We start from the raw sequence: 19081 nt of genomic DNA, 5'->3' as shown, positions 1-19081 counted from the left end.
AACAGGGTGCCTGAATGAAACGTAATTGTACACCTAACCCTTAACTGTACCCCACAAAACCATAATAAAAAATACTGATTGGAAAAAAAAAAAATTTAAAAATTAGTTGGGCATAGTGGCACGTGCCTGTAGTCCCAGATACTTGGGAGGCTGAGGCAGAAGAATGCCTGAGCCCAAAAGGTTAAGGCTGTCCAGAGTTATGATCATGCCACTGCACTCCAGCTTGGGTGAAAGAGTGAGACGCCAACTCAAAAAATATATACATACATACATACATACACATATAAATTAAGCTTCATATGTAGTTTGTTTTAAATCTAGCTAGAAGAACTCTTCCTTTCCACTGAAACACGGTTGGCTTTCAGAAATCAGTTTCTCAAAGTTCTTTTGTTAAAAAAATTATCCCTGTTTGTTACATTTAAAGATGTTTGTTTACCTGTGGCTTAGAAAATTATCAGCTATGATTGGGGTTGACCAAAGTTCAAAATAGCTCAAAACAGTAACATTGGGGGAAAATAGTAATGTGAAAAGAGCTTTCTCCTTTTTTAAAACAGGACTGGAAACATCAAACACATTATGACATTAGTTAGAATAAGTGGGTGAAGAGGAAGTAAATTACTATATTCAACAGTATGGTGAAAGAAACAGAAGAATAGTTAGAAATATGATGTTACATAGCATATAATTTTTGGTGTCAATAAAAGATTAGTCATCAGTTTCTAGTAAGAAAAATGTATCTCATATGTAAAGTGCTTGAGGAAGGCACTCTATTTTTCTCAGTAATCTTTTGCAAAGTTTTAGCATGCTTTCTTCTTCATAAGAAGTTAGCAATCATTTTTAATATTACCTGCTGCAATATGGTTATAGCAAACACTATTAATTATCATCTATCCAATATCAAGTTCCTCATCTAAAACTTGGTAATGGAACAGTTCACACATTTCCAGATGTCATTAAATCACTTTATCTTCTCATCTTCAGTCTGAATGTGTCTGGTTCAATGGATCCATTTTATAAATACTACTGACATTCATATCTATAAGTTTCATTTCCTTGAGCTTGTTCTTATTTTATTTTGTTTCTGCTTTTGTTAATTTCCTTCCTATCTACAGGGCTTCAAAAGCTGCTCCAGGGCAACCCCTTTGGGTCCCCTCCCACTGTGGGAGTTTTTCTGTCCTCTCAATAAATTCTACTTTCTCCAAAAAAAAAGCTGCTGCAGTATTGGATGTGAAGAGGAATTGTTTCAAAGTCAGTGCTATTCTAGATCTGTTCTGGTCCATATCCCATAGTTATGGGAACATCAATGACTGGCCTGGTCTTTCCTGGATACCCATTTACCAACACTGGTTGTCCTGTGCTTTGGTCATTCTCCACGTATCTCGCACTTCATTTATTGTTTCACTCAGCTGTTTATTATTGCTTCTCTCAACGTTGTCATTTTCTTTTATTAACCACTATCTTCTACCATGTTAACTGTCACGATCTCTTATTTTATTATTAAAGTCACAGCTCTAAAGCACAGCGTTTTAAAATCCTAAACAACATCTTTCAATAAATGCTTTAGTTTGACATGAAGCCAACAATCTTCAAGGGCAACCTTCAAAGCCAGACACAAAAAGATGGTCATTTAGTGCAACCTCATGTATGAAAAGCAAAGGGAAATTCAGCCCGGTACTTATTTGCAGTAAAAAATGAAGACAATGGAACTGCTCAAAATTCATAGAAACATCTGAGATCTTGTGCTAAGCGTCCAAAAAAGAAGAAATGGAAAATTGTTACAGATATGGTTATAACACCCACTGTTAATTGCCTATCCAATCGCTATTTCTCCTCTCTTTCCCTGACGATGAAACATCATTATTTTGTTCAGGTATCTGATGACCATGGATTTGAGATGAACTCCCTCCACTCTTGTGAGTGAATCTTATACGCCAAGTCAATCAGAAAAATTACACTCTATTGCTTATAATTGGTTTAGGAATAGGAATATGGTGCCATTGTAGCCAAAGAGGAGAAAACTATTGGGAGGATTTTGGAAAATTTTCCTCAATCCTAAAAAAGATTACCAAGTGAAGATATTTCCTGTTGTACCTTTGAACGGTTTTATGCAAGGCTGTGAGGCATGGAGCTAGGGCAGCCATTGTGGCTGAGTTTACAGCCTTGAGCCACTAATTTAATCATTTCTAGAACTGTGATATCTCTAAATTTCCAGATCTGACTAAATGCCGTTACTGTTTAAGCCCGTTTTAACTGGGTTTTCTCTAAAATTGTTGTTGAATGTACCCTGACAGATAAATTGACCAAAAGTTAATAGATATTTTAATGTTTGGTTACATCAAATCAAGCACTTAACATTCTAATTTAAGTTATTAAAGTCGATTTTGAGGCCAGGTATGGTGACTCATACCTCTAATCCCAGACCTTTGGGAGGCCAAAGTGGGGGGATTGCTTGACCAAAGGAGTTCAAGACAAGCCTGGGCAATGTAGTGAGACCTCATCCCCACAACAAATCAAAAAAATTAGATAGGCATGGTAGCATGTGCCTGTAGTCCCAACTACTCAGGAGGCTGAGGTGGAAGGATCATGTGAGTTGCCCAGGAGGTGGAGGTTGTGGCTAGCTGTGATCCAAGCCGCTTCATTCTAGCCTGGGCGACAGAGTGAAGCCCAATTCCAAATATATATATATATGATTTTAATCAAACTAAATATATATTTGATTTTAATCATGATTACCTACAGCAGTAACATAAATATCTCTGGATGAGTTATTTATATTGAGAGTTATATCATTTAAACATATTTGTGATAAAATTTTATCTATAAGTAAAATAGTTGACATTGTTGAAACAAAACATACAGATACAAAAAAAACCCAAAACAAAGAACAAACAAAAAACCAAGCAAAACAAAACTCTGTGTAAAAAGAACACTATTTCCCTAGAGGGATTTTTTAGAAATACAAAAATTGGCTGAGACATCAACCATATGTCAGTGTACCAACTAATGACAAATTTGAATTCAGACAGCATGGACTAAAAATCTATGTATCTGAAAATATCACCTGGGACTGATTATTGTTAAAATGTTTCTTAAATTTCAGTTGAACTGAATTTTTCCTCCAAATATTTGATCTTCTTTTTATTGATTTATTTTGGAGTCTGAGTCCCACATTTTTGCCCAGTCTGGAGTGCAGTGGCATGATCACGGCTCACAGCAGCTTTGACCTCCTAGGCTCAGTTGATCCTTCCATTTTAGCCTCCCAAGTAGCTGAGACTACACGTGAATGCCACCACACCTAGCTTTTTTTTTTTTTGTAGAGATGAAGTTTCACTATGTTGTCTAGGCTGGTCTCGAACTCCTGACTTCAAGCAACCCTCCTTGAGTTTGGGATTACAGGCATGAGTCACACGCTCAACCATATTTGAGCATTTTAAGGAGTACAGCAATTTCTGAAATTAAAAATTTATTTTACTTTACTTATGCATAATCAATCTGAGAGGGTAGCTAAGAATATCTAAGTTGTATATTTATTTGAGAAACATAAGAATTATCAAGAATTCCTAATTCTTGCTTGAGAATCTATACTGCCAAGCCTAAAAACTTTACAAATCAAAAATATTAAGTAAATGTCCTGTACAATAAGTATGAAAGCAGAGGAGCAGAAATAATCATGAAAATATATTAAGACTTAGCTATAAGAAATTTATAAGAAGTAAGTTGGTAAGTGGAATATAAAATGAATAAAATTAACACTTCTGAGCTTTGAGAACTCAAAAAATACTTGTGTGGAATGGCAATACTTTTTTTTTTTTTGAGTTAGAGTCTCACTCTGTCGCCGAGGCGATCCTTCCTCCTCAGCCTTCCGAGTGGCCGGAACTACAGGCATGCGCGACCACGCCCGGTTGATGAGGTCTCGCTGCCCCTTTGGCAGGCTGAGGTGAATGGCAATACTTTTTAGAGTAGCTATTTTAAACTGCAAATGTGGAGATAGGAAAACCAAAAAACACATTTTTCACAAACAGAAAAATATCTGATGATTAACCCAAAATGCTGGAATGTTCTAAAACTGAGATGCTATTTGCTAACCTGAAACTAAGAGATTTGGTAACTTTTGATTCATAGATATTCAATTTAAAATTAATATTTATGAGATAATTAATTTTAACTAAACAATTAGCATAATATAATTTTAATGCGGAATCTCAATAAACTGTTACTGTGGGGAAAAAACAAATTTGCTTTTTTTCCTGATTTATAAGAATATTGTTGGATAAAAATCAGAGTGATTTTGGTGCAGGCTATCCTCTGCTGGATAAAGTTTGCCATTATACCATTACATGAGCTACTTCAAAAGAAGAAAGAAAGAAGCTTGGTTAAATCTCTGAGTCACCATAATGCATACTAGAATCAGCTGGGAAAAGGGAAACTTAAAAAATACCTGTGGTCTGGGCCACATCCCAGACCTGTTGAAGTCAAATCTCTGGAGGTGGGTTCCATGCATTTGTAGCTTTTAAAAACTCACCATTTATGATAAATGCTTACCGGATATTGCTATGAAGAATTTTGGCTTTATGGAGAAAGATACATGAGTTTCACATGTGATAACTGATCTAAGACTGTGTGAGGTACTTAGGTGAACTAGGAAGGTTTTATTGTTATTGAATGGAGATAAAATAAATATGTATTATTATTCAGCGCCGTTTACCTTGGGCTTTTCATCCAGGATCTGCTGTCGTATCTCCTTGTGTTTCTCTAAAAGTTTTTCTTGCCGTTTACTCTGCGCCTCTTCCAACTATAAGAAAAGTTACAAAGAAAGTCATTTCCATCTGAATATTCCAAGTGTACATTTTCAGAAAAAAACAAAAATAGAAAGCTTTTCACATCGAGGGCTTACATTTGATTATTTGATATCCTGGTCAAGAACTGCCCTTTCAGCCGGGCTCGGTGGCTCAGCCTGTAATCCCGTGCCTTTGGGAGGCTGAGGTGAGTGGATTGCCTGAGCCCATGGGTTCGAGACCTACCTGGGCAGCGAGACCTCATCTCTCCAATAAATCAAAAAATCAGCCGGGCGTAGTAGCACATGCCTGTAATTCCGGCTACTCGGAAGGCTGAGGTGGAAAGATCGCCAGAGCCCAGCAGGCTGAGGCTGAGGTGGCCGGAAGCGGCCACTGTACTCCAGTCTGGGCGACAGAGTGAGACTCCAACTCAAATAAAAAAAAAACAACAAAACTGCCCTTTCAAGTATAGGAGACTGGGCAACCCCTTTGGGTCCTCTCCCACTGTGGAAGCTTTTCTGTCCTCTCAATAAATCCTGCTTTCTCAAAAAAAAAAAAAAAAAAAAAGTATAGGAGACTGTACTAAGTAGAGAGTAAGTGCTGAAGTTGGGTGATGGGAACATGGGGGCAGGGAAAAGGGTGCTGATCAAAGGACTGTACTAGTCTTACATTTTTAGAAATGTCTGAACATTTCCAGTTTGAAAGGGTAATGTGCCAACATGGAGTAATTTTAGCTACAGCATGGCCACTTTTGGTCATTACTTAGTTCTGTTATGCTTTTTTAAGTAAATCACTTAGCCAACCCTCTAATTATTAACAGAAGTCAGAACCAGTTTCCTGGAGGTAGCTATTGATAATTGTTTTGCAACCTTCACCTCCTACCCCACCCCCCTCCAGCTTGTTTTGTACTGATTGGCTTTTTCTATTCCAAGTATTCTTTTTTAGCCATAAAGGGCCAAGTTGACCTAATCTATTGTGATCAGCCTTCTGTGACACCCCGACAGCTCACCACCTGCTGGAGTCACAAGATGTGTTGTCCTGACAACATCAAGACATAAGACTTATGTTATCAACTCCCGAGGATACAGTTGCTAGAATTTTTTTTCTAGACTTGCTTCCCTATAAATGCCTTACATGCTCTTAGCAGTTGGTCCCATTCAGTCTATCCTGAATGTGAATAAACTTTTTTGCTTTGCCTTTGCAATTTGCTTTATTCCTGTGGCACTGGTCCATCAACCCCCGTTTTTTCTAATTCAGCTCTTGGAGTTTGCCATGTTTCCTATCCTTGATAGTTACCACAGTTTCTTCTGGGAAAATGCCCATTTGCATCATGTTTCTGGGCTCCTGACTTTGGAATTGACTCTTTTTGTTTGTTTGTTTGTTTGTTTTTGAAGAGGAGTCTCACTCTGTTGCCCAGGCTGGAGTGCAGTGGCATGCTCATGACCATTGCAGCCTCAACCACCTAGGGTCAGGTGATTCTTCCACCTTAGTCCTCCAAGTAGCTAGAATCACAGGCGCACGCCACCATGCCTGGTTAATTTTTTTATTTATTGTAGAGATGAGGTCTTGCCAAGTTGCCCAGGCTGGTCTTGAACCCCTGGACTCAGGCAATCCTCTTGCCTTGGCTTCCCAAAATGCTGGGATTACAGATGTGGGCCACCACACCTGGGCTGGAAGTGACTCTTGACTGTCTATCTGCAGATGAAACCTTTTATGCAGAGGTATGCAACTCAACTCGTTGAAATGTTGACAGTACCCAGTGCTCACTACATGAAGCACCTCTGCCGGGTGCTAGTGATAAACAGATACAACAAGGCATGGTATTTCCTTTCCAAAGCTCACAGTGAGCTCACTAAATCTTCACACATGGTTTGAGCCCACATACCCTCTTAATGTACTGTACCACCTCTTGGATATATGACCGGATCATTTCTGTCTTCTCCCTAAAAGCAAATAACAAATAGATCATTACGTCAACTCATCTGAAATCAACAAACACAGGAATCTCAGATTTCTACATGAAAGTTTACAGACTTCTTCACATCCTTATTACTGTTACAAGGAAGGTACAACCCACCAGCCTCTGGACAAAGGTCAGATTCCTCCCAAAGCACAGGCTCTGTTTTCATTAAATACCAGGAAGGCTGCCTGACAGAATCGGGAAGTGAAGATTTAGCCTTTCCCTGAGGGAAGCTCTTTGCTTACTCTTTATCTAAAAGGCCCTGGGTGTGCCTCATTCAATTATTAAGCTGTCTTTTGTTTAAGAATCCACCATTTAAAACCTTACAAAATGGATCTTTTGAAAGGTTAATTAGAGGAGAAACTTCACAGAAGGGTCTTTGTTTGGTTAAGAACCTGTTACTCTGATACATGAAATAAACTAATTCCCAGGTGAAATCACAGGCGAGGGGTTTTCCCTGCCATTTACTCTGCTTTCTACTTACTCTTACTCTTACTTTCTACTTACTCTTCCATCTGACTTTTGTCTTTGGATTTAGCTTCTGTTATCTTCTCCTGTCTCTTTTTATCCATTTTCTTCTTTAATTCCTTCTTCTCTCTGAAGTTAAAATGGAAGTAAAAGGAGAAAAAAAGGCCCATCAAATGGAAATCTGTGTTGAATAAACTTAGATACACATGTCAGTTGTAAAGGGAATGAAGACTTACTTCTCACAGATTTCTTTGAGCTTCTTTAACTGATTGTTCTGACACTCTTCAGCAACATCCGTCAACTTTTGAATAAGCTGGGGAAAGAAAATGCCAATGTGCTCTTTTATAGGATGACAGCGCCTCCTCCTCCATCGCCCACCCCAAACAACAGTATCAATGAATCTGTGATGGGTGTTTAACAATAGTAAAACTGCCAGACATCTAACACAGGCAATAAGAACAGAAATGAGAAGCATCCTCTTAGGTATTCAATGATAATAATTCTTAGTATCTCTTTTTAATTAAACAGAATTCATAAGATTGTTGTGGCAGTTCCTACAGCTTGGCTGGGTGTGAAAACAACCAATAATGTGGTTGGAGCCAGGTCTCGATCTCTGCTCTATGACTTATTAATAGTGTGATTTGGCAGGACATGGTGACTCACACCTGTAATTTCAACACTTTGGGAGGCCAAGTTGGAGGGACTGCTTGAACCCAGGAGTTCAAGACCAGCCTGGGCAATATACCAAGACTTTGTCACTACAAAAAAAAAATAATAATAAATCAAAAAATTAGCAGGGTGTGGTGACTCATGCCTGTAATCCCAACTACTTGGGAGGCTGAGGTGGAAGGATTGTGTGAGCCCAGGAGGTCAAGGCTGTGGTGAGCTGTGATTGTGCCACTGCATTCCAGTCTTGGTGACAGAATGAGATCCCAACTCAAAAAAAAAAAAAAAAGTGATTTTGGGCAAGTGCCTACATTTCCTGAATGTACTTTGTCTCGTTTGTAAGTGGGATGATCACTGCCTTTATCTCCTGGAGGTACTGTGAAGCTTAAAATAAAAATGAGTATGAAACAAATTCAGTTATAATCAACAGTGAGTTACAATTCTTGGTTCTCAGCTATCCCTCTTTGAGGATGACAGGAGTTACCCATCCCAGAAGTTAACGTTTGTGTCCTCGTATGAGTAATTTCCAGAGGATATAAAGAAAATCAGAAATTCTCTTTGGTGCTGCCATTGAACTCTGGCTACACAAATTTATGGGGCACATGTGAAACTTTGTTATACACATTTAATGTATAGCAATCAAGTCAGGGTAGTTAGGGAGTCCATCAAGTATAATACATTTTATTAGGTATAGCCACTCTGCTCTGCTATCAAACATTGAATTTATTCCTTATATCTTACTGTACATTTGTCCCCCTTTTTGTTTTCCTCTTGACCCAACTGTTTATTATCTTGCATCTGTTTTCTCATTAAACCAAGCTCCCAAAGGGCATCAATTGTGTTTTCATATTCTTGGCACTGCACAAAGCCTAACATTCAGTAGATGCCCAATAAGTGCTTGTTGATTACACAAAGGTATTTTGCCTGCCAATCTCTTTATTTATCCGATATAAAGAACCTACAGTATTTCCTGTAATTCCTCAGGCCGTTGTAGCAACTAGACTCGACTCTTCTTACTGGAGCACCAAATAGTTGATACAAATTTCCTTTGTGAGGCCCCACTGCTGTTTCCCAAAGACAGAAATTCTCTTTCCCAAAAACACATAAAGCAAGATGAGCTGACCAGTCTTGTGTAAGCAGTAGCTTAATAGTGACAAGGCAATACAATCATACTCCAGTAAACTTTCATTGATCATTTGTATACATCGGGCACAGTTTAAAGAGTTTCATATGTATTAACTTATTTAATTCTGAGAGTTGCCCTCTGACGTCAGTGTTATTATCACTGCTTTTCATATTAACATACCAATACACATGGCTCAAGTCTAAGCTGAGGGCCACAGAGTTAGAAAAAGGCAGAGCTGGGGCCATTGCCTTGCTAGACTCTCGTGTGGCCGTATGCTCTTTGAGTTATGCCTGTTGCCATGCTGCCTGGCTTTGGCCCCCTCCCCCACCTTTGGGAGGTGAATCTTCTCTCTCTCTCTCTCTCTCTCTCTCTCTCTAATTTACTTTTAAATAAACTATATGTTCTAATCTAAAAAAAAAAAAGAAAAGAAAGAAAGAAAGAGGCAGAGCTGGTACAAACCGGGACAAATCAGGCTCTGCAGCTCATGAGAGAATTACAATCAAGAATCCACAGTCACTTAACACTAACATGAAATTTGATGCATTCATCTGTGAAGTAGAATAAATCTGCACAAATATTAACTGGGGCTTGAGCCAGCAGAAAGCCCATTTGATCATTAAAAAGAGATTGCCTGATCATGATTATCATAGTTCAAAAAATCATGAGATATTACTTTGTAGTAGTGCCATTTAGCAAACTGTCTAGTTAGAAAATTCCTGTGTGCAAAGTCTCTGGCCATTTTAAAGGGACTTCTGCAATGCTTCCATCTAGCTAAAAGTGTCCTCTCATCAGTACCTTTCCTTCCCAAGAGGTCCTATCTCCTTTCCATTCATACCAAGGAGTTATAGAACATTTTCCAGGGATCCCCCATCTTGGCTGCAACATCAGAATCACATATGGGAACTTCCTTTTTTTTTCTTTTTTTTTGAGTCAGAGTCTCACTCTGTCACACAGGCTGGAGTGCTACGGTGTGCTCACAGCCGCTGCAGCTTTGACCTACTGGGTTCAGGCAAATCTTCTGCCTCAGTCTTCCAAGTAATTGTAACTACAGGCATGTGCCACCACGCCCAGCTATTTTTATGATTTATTGTAGAGATGAGGTCTTGCCATGTTGCCCAGGCTGATCTTGAACACTTGAGCTCAGGCAATCCTCTCACCTTCACCTCTCAAAGTGCTGGGATTACAGGTGTGAGTCACCATGCCCTGCTGGAACTTCTTAAGAATACAGACTCCAGGTACTCTGGATTTCAAATGTTTAGGAGCAAGTCCTGGGAATCATTATTCTCAAAATCTCCCCAGGTGATTTGGATGCTTTGCCAAACTTGGAGGACAGAGATGATTTAGTGGACCCACCCTCGTTCTACAGGCACTGCTAAGTCTCCCAGCAGCTCTTTTGAATTCAATGACAATCATACTTCTGTTTCCATGTTCTCATCTCTGTCAAACATAGTCTAGATGATTGAGGGAGACAGAGACCATAGAGAAGAAACCATCTCAGCTTCTTTCTTCTCTGTCTCAAAAGCTCTTCAGAACTTTATCTGAATTCTCATTAGCCCAAACTCAGCTTCCTCATCTCTGTAACAGGGATCATGTTTCTCTTCCAAGTTGGTCATGAAGGATTTAAGGGAGACCACATGTGCAATTCCTAACAAATCACATTGTGGGTCCTTAACTTGGTTTTCCTTCCTTTCCTTCCAAGATAAAGTTTCTTATCTCTGCCTTCCTTTCCCCCCCCCCCGCCCCCCCCCGTGGCAGGACAAAATCCACCATTTCGTTCTCCCCTCTCAAACTTTCTGTCTTCTCTGGATAAATTCCCTCTGCATAAAAACACATCACTATCTATCTCATCCCAGAATCTCAAACTCTTGTTCCATCTTTGACCTTCCCTTCATATCCATTCCTAAAATGAAAAAAAAATTGGTGCTTCCAAGGTTGTAGTGTCCCCTCTTCTCCCCACAATCTTCAGCCTCAACCACTTCACTTCAACCCCAACGACTGGAATTCACCTGATGATATTTTAAGATGACAGAAATATTTTTGATACTAAACTTCTTGGCCATTTATCAGGACTTCACTTTTATTTTTTTTTTTTTTTTTGAGTTGGAGTCTCACTTGGTGGCCCAGACTGGAGTGCAGTGGCCGCTCCCGGCCACCGCAGCCTCGCCTGCTGGGCTCGGGCGATCCTTCCGCCTCAACCTTCCAAGTAACCGGAATTACAGGCATGTGCTACCACGCCCGGCTGAGTTTTTGATTTATTGTAGAGATGAAGTCTCGCTGCCCAGGCAGGTCTCGAACCCGCGGGCTCAGGCAATCCACTCATCTCAGCCTCCCAAAGGCGTGGGATTACAGGCTGAGCCACCGAGCCCGGCTAGGACTTCACTTTTATTATTCCAGAGATTCCTAAATTTTCCTGGTTCCCAGTGCCCAAAGGCTCTCAGCAATGTTTTACGGTGCCCTTAGGCTAATAGAAATAAAAGAACAATTCTATTTATTTAATAAGACAATCCAAATGACTTAGTAGTAGTCATTCACACGGTGTTCGACAGATGCTGCTCTGTTTTCTTCAAAAATGTAAAATATTCCACAATGCTCCTGTGAATTCAATGTGGCACCTGAGATTATCTTGCAACACTTTGGAAATAGACTTTATCCTCTTGACAGAGTGCCAGTTGCCAACCACTCCCATACAAACTCCCTTGTCTTAATTTTCAGTGTTAACATGAATTACCAGTCATCCTCTTTTCAGCTCTCACAGGGGCTTCCATTCAGTTCAGCATCCTCAACTGCCTGTTGGCCAACGCTAGTGGAGAAAGGCCCACCACCACCTGTATCTCAAACTTTCTACAAGGATGTTTCGGATTTGTCTCTCACAGAGGACAAATTATTGTATTTGCCCATTTTTATCATGTATCATCATTCAGTTCAAAAGTGTATGTTATCTTTGATGTTTTCTATATCTAGCAATTCATGGAGACTTGTTAATTTCTCCTGGTAGCATATATCTCAGAGCTTTGGGTGTATAGCAATCTGTTACAGATTCTTGGGAACTCCAGTCTGGACTAGGTGAAAATCCCCCCCCCCCCCCCCCGCTATCCAGACATACATATACTTTTATGTTTCTTCTCATGTTATTCTTCTATGTTCATGATATTCCCATTGGAGTGGGAGACAGAACAGATACAGATTGTAGAAAGTTACTGGACTGTGATGCTCTAACCACTTCTGATAAGGGAGTAGGTGCCAGTCCATTTCCTTCCCAAACTAGCCTTTGGTGATTCCTCCCTTTGGCCAAATAACTCCAGGTCTTGGTCCTTCAATTAGCTTTTTCTACAAGATATCATTTACAGATATTTACCTTTTGTGTGTAAATACTTTATTAGTGCTCCCTCAAAGGATGTCACTATTGCAATCTATCTTAACAATTTTTTGGAATCCCATGTTCTACACAGAATAGTCATTGAAAAAATGATTGTGAAATAGTTACATTTCAAAAGTGTACTGATACTGACCCCAACCTCAGTGACAGTTATGGAATTTCACATCCAAGCTATGGTCTGCCTTACTGGGAAATACTTTTGAAACTGTCCAGTTTTGGTGTTTAAGAAGCTCAATTTTGTAACTTGAGGAACAAATACCGTAATGTGAAATCCAGATGTATTTTTATAATGTGGTTTTCACATGCAACTGAGGAAAATGGTGCTTTTCTAGAGTCCCAAATAATATGTATTATAAAAGGATACCATCTCTGTATTACATATGACATGTCCTTCTGCTATGCTCAGGACTTTTTGGTCTCCCTCATAGTCCCTTACCATAGAGCCCTGCCTGGAACATTCTGTCCTTCCTGGCAATTTTTTTTTGTTAAAGACCATCACTCTTAGTATAATTCTGTCTATACATATTTTCATTTAATCTTTGTCTACTTAAATTCCAGGAGGCAGAATGATTAACAATATGACTTTATTAATAGATGCCACAAACTCACATTATATTGGCAATGGGATTATATATGTACACCAAAATTTTATCTCTTTTCTACTCTACAAAGAGAGTGTTTGGGGCTCACCTGTGGCTTTCTCTACCCAACACCACTTCTCAGGGAAGGGTTTCCTGTTTTCTGAGAACTGACTCTCCTGTGGTTTCCATGAGAACTGCTGTATTCTTAATTCCTTGGCCAAGGTAATTGGTCCAAGGGATGTGTTGATCCAATTTGGGTTGGGTCAGTCATACTCTGACTTCTGGTTGTAGGCTTGGTCAATCATATGACCCTAACAGCGTTTTCCCCAAGATTTTTCCTACATGTCAACAGAGAAATAAAACCCAGAAGGGGTTGATGCCTATATTTTCTGACAACGGGCAGCCTGCCTACTGCTGTGGAAAAGAATAATACTAAGAAGTAGAGAAGAGCAAGAGGGGAGAGGGGATTAGATAGTCAATACTTTCTTCCGTGGTATACCCTGTGTATTTTTCTAGTATACATTCTTCTTGCCTAAATTAGTCCAACCTGGAATTCTGTTGTTTGCTATCAAGAAAATTCTGACAAAAAACAGAAATAAAAAAATTTCTCTGCTTAATTCCCAAGAAAGATGGAGAAACCTTTCAGTATTAGGTCCAGGGTTCTTATTGCATGGGATGTGAAAATGGACCCAGAAGAGTGATTTTACATACAATAATTGAAGTGCCTTTTGACTGACCCAAGGGCAAAAATACATGAACGTTTGGTGTATTTATTAGCATGCAGGCTCTGCTCAAGGAGTCATTCAATCATGTATTAGTCACAAAATTCATTGAAAGTTAATTGTTAAAGGTAGAAAAGAAGTAAAGATTAATTTGAATTCCTAGGAAAAAACCAAGAGGATATGTGGTAAACTGAAATGCAGTAAACAACATTTTATTTTAACTTTTAGAATGATTTTTTTTTCTGCCCCAGAGGAATAGACACAATTCAATTACTTTGCTGATCTGTTCACCCTTCATGACAATTCTTCTAGTTAAATGTTCCAAACCTTTTAAGGAGTTAAAAGAAAAGCCCTGGGGAATATAATTTCATGCTTATTCTCAACTCCATGCTACATTTCACTTGATTTAGTCATTTGGGGGTGATAAAATGGTTTCCCTGGAATGGAATAATTCCTTGACTTTAACTCAAAAGGGATAAAAAAAATATGTGGACAGAAACTGGTATGTTTGGAGGCTCTTCTAAGAAGGATAAATTTGGAAAATGGGCAAAAAGTCAAGTCTAGAATATTCACACTTCAGGGACAACATATCTTCCTTCCCCTTCCACTAATATCTAAAGAAGATGTCTTCTTCTTTTCTGCTAGTCAAAGCACTCACCCTGGGTTTTCACTATACAACATTTTTTTCTACAAGAAATTAATTTGTAACACATCTGAACTAAGTAATGATCTACAGAACAAACACATTACTAACAATTTAAAAACAAAATAGTAGCAGGAAGATCACTTGAGTCCAGGAGTTCAAGACTATCCTGGGCAACATAGTGAGATCTACAACTCCACAAAAATAAAAAAAAATAAAAATTATCCAGGCAGTGGTGATGTGGGTTGGTTCTCAGGAGGCTGAGATGGGAGGAATGCTTGAGCCCAGGAGTTCAAGTCTGCAGTGAGCTATGATTGTGTCAATGTACTTCAGTTTGGGTGACAGAGCAAGATACTGTCTCTAAAAAAATAAAATAAAAGGAAGGTAAATGTTTATACTGGGGTGTGTCTTGGCCATTCAAATTAAGAAATATTCATTAATTCATTCAATGAATATTTACTAAGCACTTACAATATGCCAGTATTATACTAGGTCCAACGTTGATTAGTCAGAGACAACCCTGTCCACCTGGATCTGATTATCTCGTTTCTGTTTTCAAAAGGAAAAAGTCTTAGATGGAAAGGACAACCATCTCGATCACTCTCTGAAATATCTTTTTGCACCTATTAAATTATTATTTTAAAAAATTTCCATAGCCAAATAGAACTTATAGCTGCTTATTTGAAACTAAATGTTTAAATGATCCTTGGAAGTTTTTTTTTTCTTTTTTCCTTAGCAAAGAAAGAAATTAAAGTGAAAATCTGGCCAAGATTCCTATTCAATGTAAGTAAGGGCATCCAGTGAACCCATAACATTTTATTATTATTATTATTATTTTTTTTTGAGTTGGAGTATCACTCCATCACCCAGGCTGGAGGTCAGTGGCACACTCATGGCTACCCCAGTGTAGACCTGCTGGGCTTTGGCGATACTTCTGCCTCAGCCTTCTAAGTAGCCAGAACTATAGGCATGCGCTACCATGCCTAGCTAATTTTTGGTTTATTGTGGAGATGACGTCTCGCTAAATTGCCTGGGCTGGTCTCGAACCTGTGGTCTCAGGCAATCCTATCACCTTGGTCTCCCAAAGTGCTGGGGTTACAGGCTTGAGCAACCACACCTGGCCCAACATTTTAAATTATTTTTCACTCTGAGGTTATGTGAAGTTAAGTGCCAGTTTTTTTAATTTCGGGGGAGATGTAAATGAGTCAGTTTAACATGTTTCCTTCAGTGATATTTCTGGTATTCTCTCTTACAAGGCTATCAACTGGAAATATTTCTAAACACTTAAAAAAAACTAAGTAGTTCCATAAAGGAAACTAAACATTGTTCAATAAAGGGAGCTAATCAATAGTTTAGGTATTTTATCAATCTAGGTGAGTTTGGGTTGTACCATCTCAATTATCTGGGTCTTGTTTCTTTATAAATCAAATATAGAGACTAACTCAAAAGTTACTTTGATAAATTATAAAGTTATGGTTATAAGTGTATTGTCAGAATTCAATAATGGTTTGAAAATATTCTAAAAATAATAAAAAGTAGAGATTTATGGCCATGAAATATGTATTTATTTTATGATAAAAGAAGTTTCACTTAAAATGGGTCATAGCTTTAAATAAGAATTTAGAATAGACAAAAGAATTATCCCCTTGTAATTATAAATGCAAATGAACGTATCTGCAAGAGTTATTGAAAAGTAGCTGTAGAATCACCAATAATGCAATTGTGGATTTCTTGATTAAAATAAAATGAGAAAATGTTTACCTCTGATCAAATTAAATGAGATTGTTACCACTGATTAGACCAATTAAAAACAAACAACGAATAGAAACCACTAACAGTTGAGGAAAAGACTTCATGATTCTAAGAGATGTCAAAGTCACTTAATTTAGAATAAATCAAGTAAATCTTACTTATCCCTCAGATGTGAGAAGGTTGCAAATGATGTTCAAATGAACTTTTAAATAATTAGCAAAGAAGACCTGATAAAAGAGATAAGATTTGTCTTGTGGTTTTTAAATAAACTGGGACAATAAATCACAGACTCTTAACAGGTTATTTGGAAACTAAGCCTAAAAGGGCTGCTCATGATGTTAAATACTGCAGCATGACAGGTTTTTTTTTTTTTTTTAAGCAAAATGCATCATTTCACTTACTGGCCAGATGAAATGCAATGAGTTCTGCAATTCCAGAGTGCACAAACCAAATGATCAGATTTGTAGATACTATTTTGAAATTTTCCTCACAGCAGATTCTCTTCTTTTTCCTAAGCTTCTTTAAGTTGCTGCAAGTCAAAGATATTCTTTGCTTTGTCTTTGGATATAATTCTGCTTACTGCCTTTTTTTCCCCTTTTAATCTTTTCTAAGTAGTCTACAATTAGCACCATTAAACATGTGCACACAAAAAGAAAGGAAAAAACAAAGTTGAAAAGTCTCTTGCTTTCTAAAATCTCTAATTATTATTCTAATATATGTGAGTTGGATCATCCCTATATCCTACAATTTAAGGGAAACCAGTGATGTAGTCAGAGGAAGACGTTGTATGCATTATTTTACAAATTTTTGTTTTAGAAATCATAATATAGACGTTCAAGAGATGAAATAATTTAGCTAAAGTTACACAACTGAAAATGGAAGTCAGATCTCCTCACTCTAAATCCTGTGCAAATTGTCCTTTGGTAAAGAATCATAACTATTTTCTAGGCACTGTGTTAAATTTCTACAAATTATTTTATTGAATTTCACATCCAAATGATAAGGGCTATGCATAATTGTTTTTGCAAAAATGGCCTTAATTTTACTCTGTTCCCTGTAGCCACACTTGATGAATTGTGACTTGCAGCTGCTCTAAACAAGAGACAGAGTCTATTTCCCTAGCCCTTGACTCTGGCAAGTCTTATGACTCACTTTGGTTAACAGAATGAGAAAGAAGTTACAAGACCTCTCAAGAGACCCTGCACTATTCCATTTGTTCTTAATTGGAATCCTTTCCAACCTCCACTTCAACAAGTCTAGACCAACCTGCTGGGTGGTGAGAGACAGTGGATCAGTCACCTGCATCGAATCAGTAGATAGTTAGGCAACCTCCAGGAGGAGAGCACCTGGGTAACTGACAGCGGAACTACAGCTGAATGAGTTAGCCCAGCAAGACTAGAAGAGCCATCCAGTTGAATCAAGTCCAAATTGCTGACATACAGAGCCATGAGCTAAATAAATTGTTGCTGTTTTAATCCAACAAGTTTTAGAGTGTTTGTTATGTTAATCAAGCTAACTGATGGGCATACGATTAGTAGTTATATCTGACTCCACAAACTGTTCTTTTAACCGCTACAAACCCCTGAGGGTAGGAACCATGCTTGGGTCTAGCCCACATAGAATCCCTTCATCAAAATGTGGACCGCCATAGGCCTTCAATGACTTTGGATGTATGGATGATTACATAAGCATACTTATTACTCTCTAACTTGCTCAGTCTCCTAATAATAATAAATGAAAAAAAATACAGCATAAGCTCTTTGGGGCAAAAGAATAAGAGAATACAGAAAAGTAGGGAATGAATTGTAAAAAGGCAGTTTGTAGAAAAAAGGAATACAAATGTCCAATCTATATATAGAAATATGCTCATAATTTTATTTATTGATTGATTGGTTGATAGCATCTTGATCTGTCACCCAGGATGTGACAGATCATAGTGCAGTACGGTGGCACGATCATAGTACAATACATAACCATGAACTTCAGTGCCCACGTGATCCTTCCATCTCAGCCTTCCAAGTAGCTAGGACTACAAGTGCACCATGGCTGACTAATGTTTTATTTTATTTTATTATTGATTAATTGATTGTAGAGACAGGGTCTCACTATGTTGCTCAGACTGGTCTTGAATCCTTGGCCTCGAGTAATCTCTTGCCACAACTTCCCAAAGGGCTAGGATTATAGGTATGAGTCACCTTACCAGGCCCTTGCTCATAATTAAAGCATTAAAATTTAAGATAAATATTTATTGCCATTTGCTTTGGCAGAAATTAAAAGAAAACAAAATGAACCCCCATAGTGAAAAGGGTGGGGATATTAGACTTTGTTGCTGATGAAGGGCAATTTGTCAGCAATTCTAGAACAATGTTCTCCACAGCATTGTTGTATTTTTATTTATTTTAGTCTTTTTAAAATTTAGAAACAGGGTCTTCCTCTTTTACTCAGGCTGGAGCACAGTGGCATAATCATAGCTCATTGTAGCCTCAACCTCCTAGGTCCAAGTGATCTTCCTGCCTCAGCCTCTCAAATAGCTAAGACTACAGGCATGCAACACCATGCCTGGCTGCATTATTATAACATCAACAGCAAAAGAGGTTGAAAACAGTTAAAATTCCATTAAAAATGAACTAGATAAATAAACTGATCTTTGCTCATACAATAAAATAATATGAAGCCACTACAAAGTACTAAAAAGCATGACATAAAAAATTCCCCATGACATAATGCTAAGTAAAAAAAAAATTGAAGACAGTATATGAATTTGATCTTATTGGTGTATGTATGTGTATATGTCTGCATAAATATGTGTGTGTGTGTGGGTGGGGTATCACAACTCCATTAGGGTAATGATCAGGAAAAATAACAGATAAGAACAGATTTTGACAATTTAATTCCTTATTTCACTACTAAAATATTTTACTTGTCAATTCTTGTTTAGTGGAAAATGCAAAATTTGGGGGAAAGTTAAATCATTTATTTCTCAAGGAAAATGATCCTATGTTAAAGTCAGAA

At 38.1% G+C, this 19081-nt stretch overlaps 1 protein-coding gene across 3 annotated transcripts in view; it reads right to left on the bottom strand.

Moving 5' to 3' along the window:
• The window catches only part of PLCB1 (phospholipase C beta 1), a 283302-nt gene that overhangs the window by 96883 nt on the left and 167338 nt on the right, over window positions 1-19081 (bottom strand). For all 3 annotated transcript variants that reach the window (XM_008055186.1, XM_008055185.1, XM_008055187.1), the window contains exons 25-28: window positions 7440-7516; window positions 7243-7332; window positions 6661-6718; window positions 4706-4792 (exon numbers count right to left, since the gene is read on the bottom strand). In XM_008055186.1, coding sequence (XP_008053377.1) covers window positions 4706-4792; window positions 6661-6718; window positions 7243-7332; window positions 7440-7516 — 312 coding nt within the window. The remainder of the gene's footprint in view (window positions 1-4705; window positions 4793-6660; window positions 6719-7242; window positions 7333-7439; window positions 7517-19081) is intronic.

The sequence above is a fragment of the Carlito syrichta genome, unplaced genomic scaffold (assembly GCF_000164805.1).
Source record: "Carlito syrichta isolate Samal-C Ts95f unplaced genomic scaffold, Tarsius_syrichta-2.0.1 Scaffold301764, whole genome shotgun sequence".
Classification (NCBI taxonomy): domain Eukaryota; kingdom Metazoa; phylum Chordata; class Mammalia; order Primates; family Tarsiidae; genus Carlito; species Carlito syrichta.
Note: the sequence above shows the minus strand (reverse complement) of the source record. Positions and strands in the feature narration are given on the sequence as shown.